Source organism: Bos grunniens, chromosome X, assembly GCF_055505025.1.
Source record: "Bos grunniens cultivar Pamir isolate PY7600 chromosome X, Bosgru_T2T1.0, whole genome shotgun sequence".
In the NCBI taxonomy this organism is placed as follows: Eukaryota; Metazoa; Chordata; class Mammalia; order Artiodactyla; family Bovidae; genus Bos; species Bos grunniens.
The window spans coordinates 142,099,024-142,119,684 of NC_141194.1; the positions used below are offsets into that span (position 1 = coordinate 142,099,024).

The 20,661-nt window shown below is 44.5% G+C and overlaps 1 protein-coding gene across 2 annotated transcripts; it reads right to left on the reverse strand.

Moving 5' to 3' along the window:
- Positions 1 to 1,389: 1,389 nt before the first annotated feature.
- On the reverse strand, positions 1,390 to 19,457 carry LOC147341528 (uncharacterized). Of its 2 annotated transcripts, none has more exons than XM_086389750.1 (4): positions 18,537 to 19,457; positions 17,982 to 18,372; positions 5,148 to 5,193; positions 1,390 to 1,944 (listed from the first exon to the last, which is right to left on the reverse strand). In XM_086389750.1, exons 1-4 carry the CDS (start codon positions 18,640 to 18,642, stop codon positions 1,561 to 1,563), a joined length of 927 nt encoding a protein of 308 aa, XP_086245876.1. In that variant the 5' UTR covers positions 18,643 to 19,457; the 3' UTR covers positions 1,390 to 1,560. The 2 variants fall into 2 exon arrangements, with proteins under 2 accessions (XP_086245876.1, XP_086245877.1); XM_086389751.1 differs by having other exon boundaries at positions 1,390 to 1,927; positions 18,537 to 19,180.
- Between the last annotated feature and the right edge of the window lie 1,204 nt (positions 19,458 to 20,661).

Genomic DNA, 20,661 nt, shown 5'->3' on the forward strand with positions numbered 1-20,661 from the left:
CCAGGGACGGGGGAGCCTGGTGGGCTGCCGTCTATGGGGTCACACAGTTTCGGACATGACTGAAGAGTCTTAGCAGCAGTAGCAGTAGCAGGATATATGTACAAAACCATGATACCATCACAATGTTCTTATTTGTTTGAAGAGAAGAAATAATCTGTTTAAAATATTCTACTTATTTATTTTTCCGCGCTGGGTCTTTGCTGTGGCAGGAGAGATCTTCCATTTCCTTGCAGCGTGTAGGCTCTTTAGTTGCAGCATGTGAACTCTTAGTTGCTGGGTGTGGCATCCAGCTCCTTGACCAGTGTTCCAACCCTGGCCCCCAGCATTGGGAGTGCAGAGTCCCAGCCACTGAACCACCAGAGAAGTCCCAATGCTGTTATTTTTAAATCCAGAGTTTAATGCGGTTTTCTTTGGGCAAATTGGCATGGCCAAGGGCTGGAGAGAGCCAGTTCCATAAGGTTCTGGGCCTGGACACTCCCCCTCCCCATTCTTTAGTCCCTCCTTCCTCTGGGATAGGCAACTGGAGAAGACTCTCTTCCTCTGCCAGCAAATGATCCCCTCCCCCACCCCAACCCCCAGCTACAACCCCAACCCCCAACTTGGCTGATGGCCTGCTCCTTCTCCTCACATACCCTTTCCTGGGTGGTTTCTACCTGGGAATTCCATTTGAAGAAGAAAGGCAAGGTCTTCCTGCTTCTCTTAAATAATGTGATTATCCTGCATCAGTGCTCAGGGACCACCCCTCCTGGCTTGAGGCAGCACTCAACCAAGAGCCTTCTTTGCAGTATTAAATTAGCTGGAACCCAGGTTCTCCCCAGGATGTTGAAGGTGACAAAATATATCTGAAGGCCACATGATCAACTCTGAGCTGGGGAAGGAGGGCTAAGTTTTCCACCTCTGGGAGAGGGGAAATGTCTCACACTGGCCTAGACAGAGTTTCCTCTTGCATTTCCTCTACAGAGCCAGGAACTCCCCCTGCTGCTGGAGTGGTTTCCATCTGCGCCCCCACCCCACCCCGCATATCCTCCGCAAAAGGGAAGGTGGTGAACAGAACTGGGAGAGAACCAGATGAACACCCAGCTCCCTCTCCTCCATAAAGCCCTATGAGCAGCCCCTGTAAAAGTGGCCCTTGGGGTCCTTGCCTCTGGGAACACACTCTCCTTCCTTGGAGACTCAAGCGACCCGTCTTGCACATCTAGGTGGTCCCAGTGGTGCAGGGTGGGGGAAGGACGGGTGTTGGAGATGAGGGTGGAAGCGAATGGATGGGTCTCGGTACACCCCTCCTGGGCACCTGGGAAACTTCAGAGATGTGTGTGGCTTACTGATGGTGACTGTGGAGCAGCAGTTTCCATCAGATGCACTAACCCCATGTGACACACAGAACAAATATGCAGAGAATTCACTACTTTATTGAAAACACAGAAAACGGGCCCTAAAATAGTGGGTCAGTGACTCAGCATGTGTATGTAAGACACTTGGCAGGCACTTGGCGGGCCCTGTGTGCTTGATGCTGAGGTATCGGAACTTCAATCTGGCTCAAAGGCACTTTCGACAAAGCTGTCATGGAGACCATTCAAGAGGAAACGGGGCTACAGAAAGGCCACCGGTGGTAGGGGACCAGGCAAGGCCGTGAGGGCAGCCGGAGTGAATGGAGGCTGGTAGAATCCAGGGCAGAGGAGGCAGAAACAGAAGGGGTAAGGGCAGCATGGGCATCAAGGGTGGCACGGGTGGCATCAAGGGGGGCACGGGCGGCAAGGGCATCACGTCCAGGGGTATCGGCTCCAGAGGGACCCAGACCCAATCCGGCTCCTGAACGAGGACGGTGTTGCAGGGTCCACCCCTGTTGCTGACCACACGGTGGGCCGGGAGCAGGGGCGGCGCATCTCTGAACCTCAGTGCTCTCTGATATTTCCTCCACTTGGCCCTTCTATGATTAAACCACACCTCCAGTCAGAGAGAAAAAGGGGGCTGGGTTAGTACATGGACCAGTTAATGTCAGACAGGAAAAAACGGAGCAGGGAAATCTTGGTGACTTGAAGATGGGAAACTACACCAGGAGAAGAAGCTATTTCCTTCTGGTTAAAATTTTTTAGGACATTTACTTAAAGGCCCTCCCATCAGCCCCCCTACCCCCCACCCCCAGCAAGTGAGCACTGATGATGTGCCTGGCTCTGGACTGGCTTCTCGCCTTGTCTCTCCTCCCACCTATTACTATTCCTGCCACTAACGCCACTCACTAGGCAGGCGCACCTTCGTGGTGGGGGAAGTTGAGCACATGATAAAGTGGGTGCCTTTTAAAATCATACTGAGAGGAACGGGACCCATTTTGAATGACCCATCTTTGGTGCACAGTAAATAATCAATAGGCACGGGCTGGGTTTGTAAATAAAAGCTGTCCTCAGGGACTGCTGCGACGGTTATAGAGACGGAGCTGGTGTTGCCAGTGAGGTTTGGTCGTGGGGGCCCAGGGACTCTGTGGCTCGTCTGCTGACACCAGTGGAGTGGAAGCCCTGGACACAGCCTCAGTACCAGACTGCAGATCACAGAGGTTTAGACTGCTGCTGCTTAGTGGCTTCAGTCCGTCCGACTCTGGGCGACCCTATGGACTGCAGCCTGCCAGGCTCCTCTGTCCGTGAAACAAAGTCGGCCCAAAGTGACTAACATTCTTAAAATCTCGGCCGGCCAAGAGATGGCGGGGAGGACGCAACCACTGTTGCCTTTCTCAGCTCTGCACTCTCCACCCTGCCCCGCCCTCCAAATTTGCCCAGGCTCAGGACCCAGTCAGCTCCCTCTGCTCTGGGTGCGGCTGCAGGACCTTGGACCAGAGTCTCTCATGCCCCATAGCCCTGCTCTCTAGGCGCTGCCTCTCAACCAGGAGAGCCTCATTGTCCCCTCAGGATTAAGGCAAGAGCATGCAACCTGCATATTAGGAAGAGAATTGATAAACACGTAGGTCAGGATTCACCAAATGGCTCCTTCCGAAATATGAGCCAACTTTCAACAACTGAAAGAAAAACCTGTGCTGTGGGTGCCACTGCTCCCTCAGCATCCCACTTGTTGGAATTACATCATATTTAATGTTTTTGGATGTTTTCACTCTGCAAGTTTTACATGAAACCAAAGGCCTCCTCTCTCTATCGCCTCATTTTTCCTCTCCCATCTTAGTATCTGGGCCCTTCTGATGCATGAATAGGTAGTCTTAAGGAGCCACATTAATAAAGCTCACTTTGGAGGCGGGGGGATAGAGTGTACCAGGGATCAAATCTGCATAAAGATAAACAAAATGCAAAACTGGCTAACTGAAGTGCTGGCGGCTACTACTTCCATATTCCCTGTATTGCTTTCATAGAGTAACTCTTGCTGTATGTGAAAACAAGGGGAGGTGTGCATTAAATATTTCTTTGGGAAGTTCGTGCCATAGAATTTGGAAATAGATGGGAACATTCTCTCTTTTCCCTTATTTGTTTCCTGTGGGTCCTGTTCCCCTTCAGAACTCCATTAAGAGACCACTATGTAAACCCTGGAGAAGCATGTCACCAGGTTTTCTCTCCCAGTGAGCTTGCTTTGCCTTCATGAGAGAGCAGAGGACGGGGCCTCCCAAGCCCTGGCCAGACCTGACTGTGAGCCCAGCCCCTGGCCTTAGGCTCCCAGCCTTGCTTTGCAGACCCCCACCCCCACCCCCACCCACATCCCCACCCCCACCCCCACCCCGACCAGGTCTGCAGCCCGCATCCTTCACTGCCCTCACACAGGGGCTCGGCAGCAAAGCGAATAATAAAACCTTCCTGATTTTTCTTCCTTCCTTTCTTAATTTTCTACTTTGAAAAAATATTCCCTTGATACAACTTACTCTGTTCAAAGAACAAATATTCAGTTTCTGTGCCTGGAGGTACCAAGTAAATGGGCAAATACTTCAAATTAACACAAGTAAACTACTGGCTGAGAGCCATGGACCATGGGCCATCAGGGAGAAATTCTTCAAAACCAATCCCTGAAAACAGTATGAAAAGGGCAGAAAAAAATCCTTACACATTAGAAATTGCTCAAAATAATATTCACTCATACATCTGGTAGTTTCATAATGTTACATATATGCAGTATCTCCAATAAATATAGTAATAATGCCCAATTTTCAAAGACTCAACTTAAAATATATATATATATATATATTTCAACAAATTCCTAAGGGTTGCAAACCTTTCCTTCATCTCCAACATAATGCACAACCTTCTATGTTAGCAATGTTTTCAGGCTGCACTTCAAACAATTTGAGAAAATTAAAATTTACAGCTGAAACTCTACACTGTTGTGAGTGTGAGTATGTGTGTGCTCAGTTGTGTCTGACTCTTTGCAACCCCACAGAGCCTGCCAGGCTCCTCTGTCCACGGTATTTTCCAGGCAAGAATACTGAAGCAGGTTGCCATTTCCTACTCCAGGAGGTCTTCCTAAAATAGGGATGGACCCCACGTCTCTTGTGTCTCCTGCGTTGCTCTACCAAACACACAAAAACAACAGCAGGAGGATCCGGCACTTGGGATTTTAAATCATGCCCCTCCCCATCAGTCTCAGCTAAACTAAACGTACATTTGTTGCTCATATGTTGCGTCCTGAGGTGAATTATTCCCTTATCGAAATGCCTAAATATTTGAAAATTCACTCCTTGCAGAAAGAGCTCATGCCTGGCTTAAATATTTTAAATAATTTACTATACATGGACCCCCTTGCATGCTTACTCACTCAGTCGTGTCTGACCCTTTGTGACCCCATGGACTGTAGCCCACCAGGGCCCTCTGTCCATGGGGATTCTCCAGGCAAGAATATTGGAGTGAGTTGCCACTCAAGGGGTGGACCCCCTTAAAACCCAGCTATTTGGTGCATTACTTTGAATAATTCCCAAGTCAGACTCAGTCCCAACATGAGTCCACAGAGAATTGCCCCCTAAAGGATATCAGTGTTAGAAAGAGTTTACTTTACTGAAGAGGTATCTATTCTGGCCCCAAAGTCCAGAAGTTCCAATCTTACTTTCCAAACATAGTGAAGGCTACAAAAACAAACCAATCTGAGAATGTCCAGGACAAGGTATCCAGTTCCCGAAGTGGGTTTTAGAATGGCTGTTACGCCAAACTGCTTTTTTCCAGTTTACTCACCTGCATTCTATCTTCAGTCACTCCCATGCGTCTTGCAAGCTCCTGTCTGAGGGGGAAGAATTACAAATATTCAGCACTTGACATTATGCATGAAATGAAATGTATGTTGTACATTTCTCACTATTTAAGATATTTACTCAGAGAGTAGCCAAGATAACAGCATAAGAAAACTCTGAGCTTACTTCCTCCCTTGGGCACACCAAAATTACAACTATATACAGAGAAGTTATTGATGAGAATGACCTGAAAGATGAGCAGACAAGATCTTCCACAACTACAGATATGAAGAAGGAGACACAATAAGATGGACAGGAAGGGTGGAGAAGGGGTATAGTCAAGACTCACACCCACAGGTCGGCAACCCATATGTCCTGGGCTTAGTCGCTCAGCTGTGTCCCACTCTTTGGGACGCCATGGACTGGATCCCACCAGGCTCCTCTGTCCATGGGGATGCTCCAGGCAAGAAAACTGGATTGGATTGCCAAGCCCTCCTCCAGGGGATCTTCCCAACCCAGGAGTCAAACCCAGGTCTCCTGCATTGCAGGTGGATTCTTAACCATCTGAGCCACCAGGCAACCAGTATGCAGGAGGATAGAAGTCAATGGCAACCCACTCCAGTATTCTTGCCTGGAGAATCCCATGGACGGAGAAGCCTGGTAGGCTACAGTCCACAGGGTCCCAAAGAGTCGGACACGACTGAGCGATGTCACTTACTTACTTACTTAATTATAATTGAAGAGATTCACCACAAAAAGCAAGGTGTCTGAGCACACTAGATTTCCTAGCCTGGGGTCCTGAGCTGGGAAGATAAGCCCTCGGAACATTTGGCTTTGAAGGCCAGCAGGGCTTCCTTTCAGGAGACCCAGGAGCTGTGAGAAACTGAGACTCCACTCTGAAAGGGTGAACCCCAAATGTCACATGCTCCGGGATCCAGGGCAGAAGCAGTGATTTGAAAGGAGCCTCGATCAGACCTACCTGTTGATCTGGAGAATCTCCTGAAGAGGCAAGAAACAACTACAGCTTACCCTGGGGACACAGATGCTGGCAGCAGCCATTTTAAGGTGTTTGTTGGACCGTGAGCACTCTGCTGCTGGCAAGGGCCAGTTTGAAATCCTCCCTCTAGATTATTAGTATTGTGACCCAGCCCTCCCCCCAGTCTATTGGCACTAATCCTGGCACACCCCAAACCAAGCCGCTAGCCAGGCAGGGTCACAGCCTCACTCAGCAACAAGTCATTTGCCATAGGAGCTTCTGAGTCCCCAGTCACCCAAGAACCACGCTTGCCCACCAGAGGTCCCAGGACCCAGCCCCAAACACCGGTGGGCCAGCAGCCTATGCACTAGGCAATGCCTGGTAACCACCAGACCAGGGGTCCACCCATGGTACTCAGCCCACCACAATGGAAGGGCTCATGCAGCCCATATAGAAAGCACTCCTGGAGCATATAGCTCTGATGACCAGAGGAAGTGACACAGTGTATTTAATGTGACCAAAGGGGGAAAATCTACAGCAAAGAATACTCTACCTGGAAAAGCTATCATTCAGAGTTGAAGAAGAGATAAAGACTTTTAGAGACAAGTTAAGTGTTCAACACCACAACACATGCTTTACAAGAAATGTTAAAAGAACTTGTCTAAACAAAAAATAAAAGGCTATTAACACAAATAAAAAAGAATAAAAAGTAAAGTTATACGCTTTTACACAGCAAAGGAAGCCATAAAGAAAACGAAAGTCCACAGGTTTACAAAATAGAACAAAGTATTCATGAATGATGCAATCGGCATGAGCTAAATTTTCAAAATATGCAAACAGCTCATACAACTCAATAACAACAACAAAAACAACCCAATCAAAAAAATGAGAAGACCTAAATAGACATTTCTCCAAAGAAGACATGTGTGCGTGTGTGGGCACATATGTGCTCTATCGTGTCCAACTCATTGTGAATGTATGGGACTGTAGCCCCAGGACAAGAATCCATGTGGTCACAAAGAGTTGGACACAAATGTGCGCACACACAGACGTGTCTTCTTTGGAGAAATCTCTGTTTTGGTCTTCTGCCCCTTTTTTGATTGGGTTGGGTTTTTGTTGCTGTTGTTATTAAGTTGTATGAGCTATTTCTGTAGTTTGGAAATTATGCCCAGACATTTTTTCATAGAAGTCATATAGATGGCCATCAAGCACATGAAAAGATTCTCAACAGTGCTCTTCCCACATCTGGGCATATATCTAGAAAAGAGCAAAATTCTAATTAAAAAAGATACACATACACCGATGTTCATAGTGGCACTGTTTACAACAGCTAAAACATGGAAGCACTCTAAGTGTTCATCAACAGATGAATGGATAAAGATGTGGTATGTATATACAATGGAATATTACTCAGCCATAAAAAGAAGGAAATTCTGCCATTTGTGACCATGTGGGTGCACCTGGATAGTGTTAGACAAAGTGAATTAATTCCAACAACGACAAACATTATAAGATACCTCTTACATTCAGAATCAAAAAAACAGTAAAATGAACTCTTTTACAAAACAGAAACAGACTCACAGAGGTAGAAAACAAATTTATGGTTACTGAGGAGAGGGAATAAATTGGGAGTTATGGGATTAACAGATGCACACAACCATACATAAAATAGATAAACAAGAAGGATTTACCGCATAGCACAGGGAAGGTTATTCAGTATCTTATAATAAACTGTAATGGAAAAGAATGTGGAAGAGAATACATATACAAACATATGTATATGTAAGCATAACCGAATACACTAGCTATATAAACCTCATGGTAACCACAAACCAAAAATCTATAATGGACACACATACAACAAAAGAGAAAGGAATCCAAACATTACACTAAAGAAAGCCATCAAATCACAAAGGAAGAGAGCAAAGAAGAAGAAAAGAACAAAAAGAAAAGAATTAACAAAATGGCAGAAAATATATACCTATCAATAATTACTTTAAATATACATGGAATAAATGCTTCAATTAAAACACACAGACTGGCTGACTGGACACAGAAACAAATCCCACATACACGCTGCCTACAGGAGTCTCCCTTCACATCTAAATACTCAGACAAAAAGTGAGAGGATGGAAAAAGGTATCCCATGCAAATGTAAATCAACAGAAAGCTGGGGTAGCAACACTTGTATCAGATAAACTAGTCTTTCAAACAGAGACCATAACAAGAGAGAGACATTACATAACGAACATAGAATCAACTCAAGAAGATGTAACAACTGTAAATATATAGGCACCCAACATAAGAGCACCTATGTTGAGTACAGTAGGTACTAACAAACATAAAGGAGAAACTGACAGTAAACATGATATTCAGGACTGTGACACCCCACTTACATCACCGGACAGATCATCCAGACAGAAAATCAATAAGAAAACACTGACCTCAAATGACATATTAGACTTAATGGACTGATAGAGCATCCCATCCAAAAGCAGCAAATACATGTTGACATTTTAGGAATGTCGACATTTTAGGAATCAGTGAACTAAGGTGGACTGGAATGGGTGAATTTAGCTTGGATGACCATTATATCTACTACTGTGGGCAGGAACCCCTTAAAAGAAAAGGAGTAGCCATCACAGTCAACAAAGGAGTCCGAAAGGAAGTACGTGGATTAAATCTCAAAAACAACAGAATGATCTCTGTTCATTCCCAAGGCAAACCATTCAATATCACAGTAATCCAAGTCCATGCCCTGACCAGTAATGCTGAAGAAGCTGAAGTTGAATGGTTCTATGAAGACCTACAAGACCTTCTAGAACTAACAGCCCAAAAAAAGATGTCCTTTTCATTATAGGGGACTGGAATGCAAAAGTAGAAAGTCAAGAGATACCTGGAGTAACAGTCAAATTTGGCCTTGGAGTACAGAATGAAACGGGGCAAAGGCTAACAGAGTTCTGCCAAGAGAATGCACTGGTCATAGCAAACACCCTCTTCCAACAACACAAAAGAAGACTCTACACATGGACATCACCAGATGGGCAATACCAAAATCAGACTGATTATATTCTTTGCAGCCAAAGACAGAGGAGTTCTATACAGTCAGCAAAACCAACACTGGGAGTTCACTGTGGCACAGATCATAAACTCCTTATTGGCAAATACAGACTTAAATTGAAGAAAGTAGGGAAAAGCACTACACCATTCAGATATGACCTAAATTAAATCCCTTACAATTATACAGTGGAAGTGACAAATAGATTCAAGGGATTAGATCTGATAGACAGAGTGCCTGAAGATCTATATGGACAGAGGTTCATGATATTGTACAGGAGGCAGGGATCAAGATCATCCCTAAGGCAAAAAAATGAAAAAGGCAAGATGGTTGTCTGAGGAGGCCTTAGAAACAGGCTATGAAAAGAAGAGAAGGGAACGGCAAAGGAGAAAATGAAAGATATACCCATTTGGATGCAGAGTTCCAAAGAATAGCAAGGTGAGATAAGAAAGACTTCCTCAGCAATCAATGCAAAGAAATAGAGGAAAACAATAGAACTGGAAAGACTAGAGCTCTCTTCAAGAAAATTAGATGGGGCGGTCCTAAGATGGAGGAGGAATAGGACGGGGAGACCATTTTCTCCCCCACAAATTCATCGAAAGAACATTTGAGAGCCGAGCAAATTCCACAGAATAACTTCTGAATGCTAGCAGAGGACATCAGGCACCCATAAAAGCAGCCCATTGTCTTCAAAAGGAGGTAGGACAAAATATAAAAGATAAAAAGAGAGACAAAAGAGGTAGGGATGGAGATCCGGCCAGGCAAGGGAGTCTTAAAAAAGAGAGAAGCTTCAAAACACCAGGAAATACTCTCTCCGGCGGGTCTGTGGCGAGCCTTGGAATCTCAGAGGGCAAAATAACCGGGAGGAAAAATAAATCAATAATCAAAACCCACAGATTATGTGCCCAACAGCAACTCCCAGCAGTGCAACAGCCTAGATGCTCACATCCCCCACTAGCAAGCAGGGGAGGGACAGGGAGGAGTGGGCACCAGATAACCACGATGGTGTGATCACTCACCTGGAGCCGGACATCCTGGAATGTGAAGTCAAGTGGGACTTAGGAAGCATCGCTTCCTACAAAGCTAGTGTAAGTGTTGGAATTCCAGTTGAGCTATTTCAAATCCTGAAAGATGATGCTGTGAAAGTGCTGCACTCAATATGCCAGCAAATTCGGAAAACTCAGCAGTGGCCACAGGACTGGGAAAGGTCCAATCCCAAAGAAAGGCAATGCCAAAGAATGCTCAAACTACCGCACAATTGCAGTCATCTCACACGCTAGTAAAGTAATGCTCAAAATTCTCCAAGCTAGGCTTCAACAGTGCATGAATGATGAACTTCCAACAAGAGATCAAAGAGCCAACATCCGTTGGATCATCAAAAAAGCAAGAGAGTTCCAGATAAACATCTATTTCTGCTTTAATGATTATGCTAAAGCCTCTGACTGTGTGGATCACAATAAACTGTGGAAAATTCTTCAAGAGATGGGAGTACCAGACCACCTGACCTGCTTCCTGAGAAATCCGTATGCAGGTCAGGAAGCAACAGTTAGAACTGGACACGGAACAACAGACTGGTTTCAAATCGGGAAAGGAGTTTGTCAACGCTGTATATTGTCACCCTGCTTATTTAACTTATATGCAGAGTACATCATGAGAAACACCGGGCTGGATGAAGCACAAGCTGGAATCAAGATCGCCAGGAGAAATATCAATAACCTCAGATATGCAAATGATACCACCTTTATGGCAGAAAGTGAAGAAGAAAGAAAGAGCCTCTTGAAGAAAGTGAAAGAGGAGAATGAAAAAGTTGGCTTAAAACTCAACATTCAGAAAATTAAGAACCTGGCATCTGGTCCCATCACTTCATGGCAAATAGATGAGGAAACAGTGCAAATGGTGGCAGACTTTATTTTTTGGGTCTCCAAAATCACTGCAGATGGTGATTGCAGCCATGAAATTAAAAGACGCTTGTTCCTTGGAAGAAAAGTTATGACCAACCTAGACAGCGTATTACAAAGCAGAGACATTACTTTGCCAACAAAGGTTCATCTAGTCAAAGCTCTGGTTTTTCCAGTAGGCATGTATGAATGTGAGAGTTGGAGGATAAAAGCTGAGTGCAGAAGAATCAATGCTTTTGAACTGTGATGTTGGAGAAGACTCTTGAGAGTCCCTTGGCCTGCAAGGAGATCCAAGCAGCCCATCCTAAAGGAAATCAGTCCTGAATATTCATTGAAAGGACTGATGCTGAAGCTGAAACTCCAATACTTTGGCCACCTGATGGGAAGAACTGACTCATTGGAAAAGACCCTGATGCTCGGAAAGATTGAAGGCAGGAGGCGACGGGGATGAAAGAGGATGAAATGGTTGGATGGCGTCACCGACTCAATGGACATAAGTTTGAGTAAATTCCGGGAGTTGGCGATGGACAGGGAGGCCTGGCGTACTGCAGTCCATGGGATTGCAAAGAGTCAAACACGACTTAGCAACTGAACTGAACTGAACAGAACACATTCTCATGTGCACACGGAACATTCTCCACAAAACAAGTCTCAGTACATTTAAGAAAACTGAAATGGTATCAAGCATCTTTTCCAACTACAATGCTGTGGGACTACAAATCAACTACAAGGAAAAAAGCTTAAAAAAACACAAACACATGGAGGCTAAACAAAATGCTACCGAACAATGAATGAGTCATTGAAGAAAAAAAAAAAAAAAAAAAACGGCAACAAACGAAAATGAAAACACAATAATCCAAAATCTATGAGATGCACTAAAAGCAGTTTTCAGAGGGAGGTTTGTAGTAATTCAAGCTTTCCTCAGGAAATAAGAAAAATCTCACATAAGCAACCTAACTGCACACCTAAAGGAACTAGAAAAAGGAGAACTAACAAAGCCCAAAGTTAGTACAAGGGGGAAATCACAAAAATCAGAGAAGAAATAAATGAAATATATTTTAAAATATATAAAATAGCAATGCAAATCAGAGTTGATTCTTTGAAAAGGTAAATAAAATTAATAAATCTTTAGCCAAACTCATCAAGAAAAAGAGGGTCCAAATCGATAAAATCAGAAATGAAAAAGAAAGTTACAATCAACACCACAGAAATACAAAGGATCATAAGAGACTACTATGAACAATTAATTAGACATCAGTAAAATGGATAACCTAGAAGAAATTAACAAATTCCTAGAAATGTCTAGTCTACCTAGACTGGAGCAAGAAGAAATAGAAAATTTGAACAGATCAATTACTAGTAATGAAACTGAATGGGAAAATTAAAAAGGATGTATTTATTTTACAGCAGCAGGAATATAGCCAATATCTTACAATAACTTTAAATGAAGAATAATCTATAAAAATTTTCAGTCCGTATGTTGCACATCTGAAACTAATAGAATATTTGAAATCAACTACACCTCAATAAAACAGACATCACTAATCACGAGAGAAATGCAAACCAAAACTACAATGAGATATCACCTCACACATGTCAGAATGGCTATCATCAAAAAGACTACAAATAACAAATGTTGGTAAGCTTGTGGAGAAAAGAGAACACTTGCACACTGTTGGTGGGAATGCAAATTGGTGCAGCCACTGTAGAAAACAGTATGGAGGTTTCTCAAAAAGTTAAAAACAGAACTACCGTATGACCCCGAAATTTCAATCCCGGGTATATATCTAAAAAAAAAGAAAAGCTAATCCCAAAAGATACATGCACCCCAATGTTCATACCAGCATTATTCACGACAGCCAAGATATGGAAGGAACGTTAAGTGTCCATCAACATAGGCATGGATAAAGAAGATATGGTATATACATACAACAGAATACTACTCAACATTAAAAAGAATGAAATTTTGCCATCTGCAACAACATGGATGGACTTGGAGGGTATTATGCTCAGTGAAATAAATAAGTAGGACAGAGAAAGGCAGATGGTGTATGATGCCACTTATATGTGGAATCTAAAACTGAAAACAAACTATTGAATATAACCAAAAAAGAAGCCTCACAGATATAGAGAATAACCTAGTGGTTACCGGTGAGGAGAGACAGGAGAGAGGGACAAGATAGGGGTAGTGGATTGATAAGTACAAACTACTATGTATAAAATAAATAAGCTACAAGGATACCTTGTACAGCACAGGGAATACAGCCAGTATTTCATAAGAACTATAGTGGAGTACAACCTTTAAAAATTGCAAATCACTATGTTGTACACCTAAAACATATAATATCGTATATCAACTATTCCTCAATTTTTTAAAAAAGATAACTTTAAAGTCTCCACCAAAAATCTATTAGAACTAATAAATGAATTCAGTACAGTTTCAGGATTCAAGATTAATATATAGAAATGTGCTGCTTTTTCTCTATACACTTAATAATAAGCTATCAGAGGAAGCAAGAAAACAATCCCATTTAAAATAGCATTAAAAAGAGTAAAATTTTAAATAGCATTATACCTAAGAATAATCTTAACCAAGGAGGTTTGGTTTCACCAAAGGAAGTGAAATAAACTTTCACCAAGTGAAAGACCTATACTCTGAAAACTATAAAACACTGCTGAAGGAATTTAAAAATTATACAAAGAAATGGAAAGATAATCTATGTTCTTGGATTGGAAGAATTAATATCGCTAAAATATCCATACAACCCAAAGCAATCTACAGATTTAATGCAAGCCCTATCAAAATACATGACAGGGAAGGAAATTTAAAAAAAGAGGGGCTATGTGTATATGTATAGCTCATTCATTTTGCTTTACTGGAGAAACTAATACAACATTGTAAAGCAACTATACTCCAATAAGAAATAATTAAAAAAACAAAAAGAACCTACAAAAAAGTGAAATACATGACATTGTTTACCCAACAATAAATTCACCCAAAGAATAAATAATCCTGAGATTTATGTGAAACCACAAAGGACCCCCAAATGGCCAAAGTCATCTTGAGAAAAAAGAACAAAGCTAGAGGTTTCACACTCCCTGGCTTCAGACTATACCACAAAGCTATAGTCATCAATGCACTTCCCTGGCAGTCCAGTGGTTAAGACACCTGACACTGCCCTTTCACTACAGGGGGCTTGGGTTCGATCCCTGGTCAGAGATGATTCTGAATGCCATGGGGTGTAGCAAAAAAAAACTCAATATGGTACTGGCATTAAAAACAGGCACACAGATCACGAGAACAGACTAGAAAGCTCAGAAATAAACCCAAGTACTTATCGTCAATTAATCTATGACAAAGCAGGTAAGAATATACAACAGGGAAAACAGTCTCTTCAGTAAGTGGTGCTAGGAATACTGCACAGCTGCATGTAAAAGAAATTAGAACATTTTCTCACAGAACATTAAAAAATAAGCTCAAAATGGATTAATGACCTAAATGTAAGCCTACCAGGCTCCTCCCTCCATGGGATTCTCCAGGCAAGAGTACTGGAGTGGGTTGCCATTTCCTTCTCCAGGGGATCTTCCCGACCCAGGGATCGAACCCAGGTCTCCCGCATTTCAGGCAGACGCTTTAACCTCTGAGCCACCAGGGAAGCCCAAATGTAAGACTAGATACTATGAAACTCCTAGAGGAAAACAGGCAGAACACTCTTTGACATGAATCACAGCAATACTTTTTGGGATCTGTCTCCTAAGGCCAAAAAAAAAAAAAAGCAAAAACAAACAAATGAGATCTAATTAAACTTAAAAGCTTTTTGCACAGCAAGGGAAACCATACACAAAACAAAAGGACAACCTACTGGATGGGAGAAAATTTTTGTAAAGGATATTACTGACAAGGACTTAATATCCAATTTTTACAAAAACAGGTCGGGCTTCCCTCATAGCTCAGTTGGTAAAGAATCCGCCTGCAATGCAGGCGACCCTGGTTCTATTCCTGGGTTGGGAAGATCTGCTGGAGAAGGGATAGGCTACCCACCCCAGTATTCTTGGGCTTCCCTTGTATGGCCCAGCTGGTAAAGAATCCACCTGCAATGCAGAAGACCTGGGTTCGAGCCCTGGATTGGGAAGATCCCCTGTAGAAGGCAAAGGCTACCCACTCTAGTATTCTGGCCTGGAGAATTCCATGGACTGTATAGTCCATGGGGTCACAGAGTCAGACACGACTGAGTGACTTTCACTCCACTTCATACAACTCAGTATCAAAAAACAAAGAACCTGATGCAAAAAATGGGCAGAAGACCTGAATAGACATTTTGCCAAAGAAGATACACAGATGGCCAACAGACATATGAAAAAAAAAAAAAAAGCTCAACACTGTTAATCGTCAGAGAAACGCAAATCAAAACCATAATGAGATCACCTCATACCTGTCAAATGGCTATCATCAAAAGGATAACAAATGTTGGCAAGGATGTGGAGAAAAGGGAATCCTACACTGTGGGAATGTAAACTGGTGCAGCCACTATGGAAAACAGTATGGAGGTTTCTCCAAAAGACTAAAAGTAGAACTATCGTACGATCCAGCAATTCCACTCTTGGGTAAATATCAAAGAAAACGAAAACAGTAATTCAAAATGATATTTGCACCTCAATGTTCACAGCAGCATTATTTACAACAGCCAAAATATGAAAGCAACCTAAGTGCCCAGTAACAGATACATGGATAAAGAAGATGTGGTATATATATATATATACATACAATGGAATACTTCTCAGTCATACAAATGAATGAAATTATGCTATTTGTAACAATGTGGATGGACCTAGAGAGTATTATGTTTAGTGAAATAAGTCAGACACAGAAAGACAAACACTGTATGATTTCACTTACATGTGGAATCTAATACATGAAACAAATGAACAAATGTAACTAAACAGAGACAAAATTATATATACAGAGAAAAAAAAAAAAACAAAAAACAGGTGGTTGTCTGAAAGGAGGGGTGGGGGGAGGAGAGAAATAGGTGAAGGAGATTAAGAGGTAAAAACTTCCAGTTGAAAAATAAATGAATAACTGGTATGAAATGTACAGTGTGGGGAATATAGTCAATAATTATAGAATATCTTTTATGGTGACAGACTCATGGTGATCATTTTTACATGTATAGAGATAATGAATCACTATGTTGTAGAACAGGAACTAACATACTGTTGTAGGTCAATTATACTTCAAAAGGAAACAAACTAAAAAAAGAGAGATTAGATTGGTGCTTACCAGAGGGAGTCAGGTGGGGGACCTGGGTGAAGGCAGTCAAAAGGTATAAATGAGATATAGGCAGTTCTAGACACCCAAATCAAGGGGCATCTTGAGTTTGACACTTGAGAAAGGGAGAAATTGGGCTGATTCTTAGAATTATCACACAGCAAAAGCCAACCGAACTTGGAGTAATCTGAACAAACTGAACAGAAAATACTGAGCCAAAGTTGATGCTATTCACCATCCCTTCTCAATAAATCATCTACCACCATGGAGGTTTCCATGATATGGTTTGCCTACAGCCTCTCCAATCAGTCCTTCTCTGTCTCTTGCAAATTTCTGTCACTCTTTCAATATGCCCTAGCTCAGTGAGTATACCACCTGCCATTCAGTTGGGCAAATCAGAAATTCAGATATTTTTCTTAATCATTTCCTTTTACTCCTATGTCCAAACTACCATGAACTGCTATCAATTTACCTTCTAAATACCTCTTTAACCTGTTCACTTCTATCCATTACCACTACCTGGACCAACACACCATCACCTCTGGCCTTGCCTACTGAACAGCCTCCTAAGATCAAATCTCAGCCACATCCCAGCTGTGTGGATCTTGGGCAAGTCTCTTCACGTCTCTGGGCTTCAGTTTTTTAACAGGTGAAGCGGGGATAAAAAACAGTAGCTACCACATTCACATAGGGTTGTGAAGAGTCAATGACAATCTGTAGAAAACCCTTTAGGACCAGTGCTTAACACAGTAAGCGCAACGTAAATGATAGCTTTTAACATTTTATCTGCATTCACAGACACTCAGCAATCCATTCATTCTCCACCCTGTAGCTTGCTTTAGGGACAATTCTACCTCAGGCACAAACTTTAAGGGTAACTAAAAATTCAGTAATTAAGATAAAGGATCTTTTAACGTAGTATTCCCTGGTGGCTCAGAGGGTAAAGCGTCTGCCTGCAATGCAGGAGACCTGGGGTCGATCCCTGGGTCAGGAAGATCCCCTGGAGAAGGAAATGGCAACCCACTCCAGTACTCTTGCCTGGAAAATCCCATGGACAGAGAAGCCTGGTAGACTACAGTCCATGGGATCGCAAAGAGTCGGACACGACTGAGCGACTTCACTTTCACTTTTCGTTCAATGTAGTATTTGGGCTTCCCTGGTGGCTCAGCTGGTGAAGCATCCTCTTGCAATGTGGGAGACCTGGGTTCAAAAGATCCCCTGGAGACGGGAACTGCTACCCACTCCAGTATTCTGGCCTAGAGAATTCCATGGACTATACAGTCCATGGGGTCCCAAAGAGTCTGACACGACTGAGCGACTTTCACTTTCACTTTCACGTTCAATGTAGTCTTTACGTTAATGCAAATATAATCCATGAATAACTGACGACCAATATTTCAAATCAAAGTAGAATCCAACCGCGCACGTACTCCACCATGCCTCAGGCGACTCATTTGTTAACTGTGGGCCGACAGTTTCCCCACGTGACTTATTCAAACTCCCCACCGTAATACTGCCTCGATCCCCACCGGGCAGAGGAGCCCCCGCCCCCGCCCCAGGCCCCGGGGTTTTCAACTCCGGAGCTGAGGACAGGGACCCGCTCGCCTCAGCCGACGCCCCCAGAGCTGCCCGCTTACTGCATGGCCGCATCGAGATACGGAGTGCGGTGGAAAACTCCCTCCAGCTCCCGCAGCTGCTCCAGCGTGAAGGTGTGCCGGGAGACTCGGTGGCGCCTGTCTGCCGCCTTCCGAACCTCGACGGCGGCTCCCGGGCGCTGCTCCTCCCCGCCCTTCTCTCCGTCTTCGCCGCCGCCCGCGCCCGCCTCAGCCTCTACCGCAGCCTTGGCCTCGCGGCTTTCCCCATCCGGGGGGCCCGCATCTCCCGCGCCCACATCGCCGCCTTCCTTTTCTTCTCCTTCTTCATATCCCGCCTCTTTCCCCTCCGCGGCTGCTCCCTGCTCAGGTTCGGACTGAGCCTTCGGCTCCTCTCCCCTCTCTCCAGGAAGCGAGACCTTCGCGGGCTCGGCCTCTGCAAGACAAGAAACCCAAAGCCAAAGATCAGGCCGTCGAGCGAGCCCGCTGAGGAAGAGGCAGGAACCCGCCGCGTCTGAGGAGGAATCCTCCCGCTCGCCCCTCCCTAGGGAAATTCGTTTCCAGGAACCCTGTGAACCGAGCGCCCAGCCTGCCACTGACCGCGAGCTTCTTCCCGATTCTCCTTGACCCCCAGCCTGAGGAAGCCCGCGACGGCCGCGTCGGTGTTGGCATCGGCATTGTGGCCACGCTGCGGCTGAGGCTTCATGTTCCGACCGCTGTCCAGGAGGCTGTGCCTTCAGCGGAGGCTGTCCTGGATCTCCCGAGACCCCGGCTCTGGACTCAGGGCTAGACGCGGCGGCCCGCGATGTGGCACCGTTAGGGCTACTCTGGCGTCGGGTCAGGACTAGAGTCCGGATACACGCTCCCTGGGGGTTTATCATCGGTTGCTGGGGGTTGGGTCAGCTGAAGTGCGCATGCGGCAGGAGCTTGGCTGTCCTGGGGGCCGGGGCGGGGTGGGCAGGAGGTGCGGGGGCGGGGGAGACTCCAGGTGCGCACCACGGGGGGCGCTGGTAGGGAGCGTGAGTGAGAGCAGAACTCAGGCCCCCAAGTTGCAACTTAGCTGACCAAGGACTGCGCACTTGGTCTGGCGTCTTCCCAGACCAAGGGCCTGTGCCTGATTTGTGGACGGGAAGAGCAGGCCCTCACCCTAGCTCCGTAGACCTTGGAGAAACGTTTGGGGCCTATCTCCTGGCTCAGCCCGCCATATCCAGCAGCCAGTACTAAGGAGAAGCAATCAAACTAATACGTTCACCCCTTGGTGTCGCCAGGGACTGGTTCCGGGACACGCCGGTGATACCAAAATCTGCGCATGCTCAAGTCCCATAGCGGGCCCTCTGCATCTGCGGATGTGAAACCCACAGATGCGGAGGGCCGTCTGTTTGTTTACAGAAAAACAACAACAACAACAAAAAAAAACAAAACAAAAACAAAAAACAAAAAAAAACCCCATGTATAAGTGGACCAGCTAGGCCTTTGCTTGCTCTGAGTTTTTGCAGTGAGGCTGAAGTCCGAGTCTGCCATACTCCAGTGGTCTCCAGGAGCAGGAGTACAGGGTTGGCTTTTCTGAGCAGGTGGGATGCTCAGATGCACTACGAAAACAAAACAAAACCCAGCCCACCCCCTTAAGAAAGGCCGTTAGCCTATTTTAGTAGCAAATCCACATCAAATTGCAAGTGTAGAAACCTGCACAGTGTTTAGAACACTCAAGAATGCTTATGGGGTACAGAGAGAGCCCCTTCCTTTTGTTTTTGCCTTTGTTGCAACTATGTATTGAGCTACATCTTTATAAACAGTTCCTATTCCTTCTGGCTGTAAATGCTCTATAGAGGTATACATGTCTCCTGTGGTGGACCCCTGTGGACATGGCTAAATTACCTGGTTTCTTGCAGCTGCCTCCCCCACCCCCTTATCTCGCCTCATTATGTTTTCTAGAAACCTTCCTGAGCCCTTGCTGAGGAATAAATAAATTTTACTTATTGTCAAATAAGAGAGAGCCAGGCCAGATTGCAGGCTCTATGATTTTTCCTTGAAGAAGTGTTTTACAGAGGCCCCAAGGCAACCCACTCCAGTACTCTTGCCTGGAAATTCCCATGGACGGATGAGCCTGGTAGGCTGCAGTCCATGGGGTCACTAAGAGTCGGGCACGACTGAGCGACTTCACTATCACTTTTCACTTTCATGCATCGGAGAAGGAAATGGCAACCCACTCCAGTGTTCTTGCCTGGAGAATCCCAGGGACGGAGGAGCCTAGTGGGCTGCCGTCTATGGGGTCACACAGAGTCCGACACGACTGAAGCGACTTAACAGCATCAGCAAGACTTGTTAATATCCTAAATACTGAAAATAACTTCTAACAGTGGGCCCTATACTTGAAAATATACCTATCTTGTGTTATCTTACACAACCGTTTTTGCCCACCCCATTTGAGATCAGAATCCATATCATTTTTGTAGGCTCCTAAATGTATCATGGGACCGGGTCATCTCACCTACAGTGCCTAAGGCATAATGCCTTCTGCTTCATGTTTCTGGAGAGTGGGTAAGAAATTAACTAAAAAAGGGTTTGGTGACCAATTCTTTTTCAAAAAGATGGTAAGAGATGGCAATCTGATACCTCTTCCTGATTTTAACCAAGACGTTTCCTCCTCATGTTGGCCCGGATTGAGTTCATCAGGCCTCTGCCTCGCTTGGCTTGATAGCCTATGCACAATTTTGGCTTAATATTA

Coding starts and splice junctions, on each gene's coding strand:
- LOC147341528 (XM_086389750.1), bottom strand. CDS start 18,642: ATGAAGCCTCAGCCGCAGCGTGGCCACAATGCCGATGCCAACACCGAC. Junction 18,373..18,536: donor GAATCGGGAAGAAGCTCGCG/GTCAGTGGCAGG, acceptor CTTGTCTTGCAG/AGGCCGAGCCCGCGAAGGTC. Junction 1,945..5,147: donor TGACTGAAGATAGAATGCAG/GTGAGTAAACTG, acceptor CTCTGACTGGAG/GTGTGGTTTAATCATAGAAG.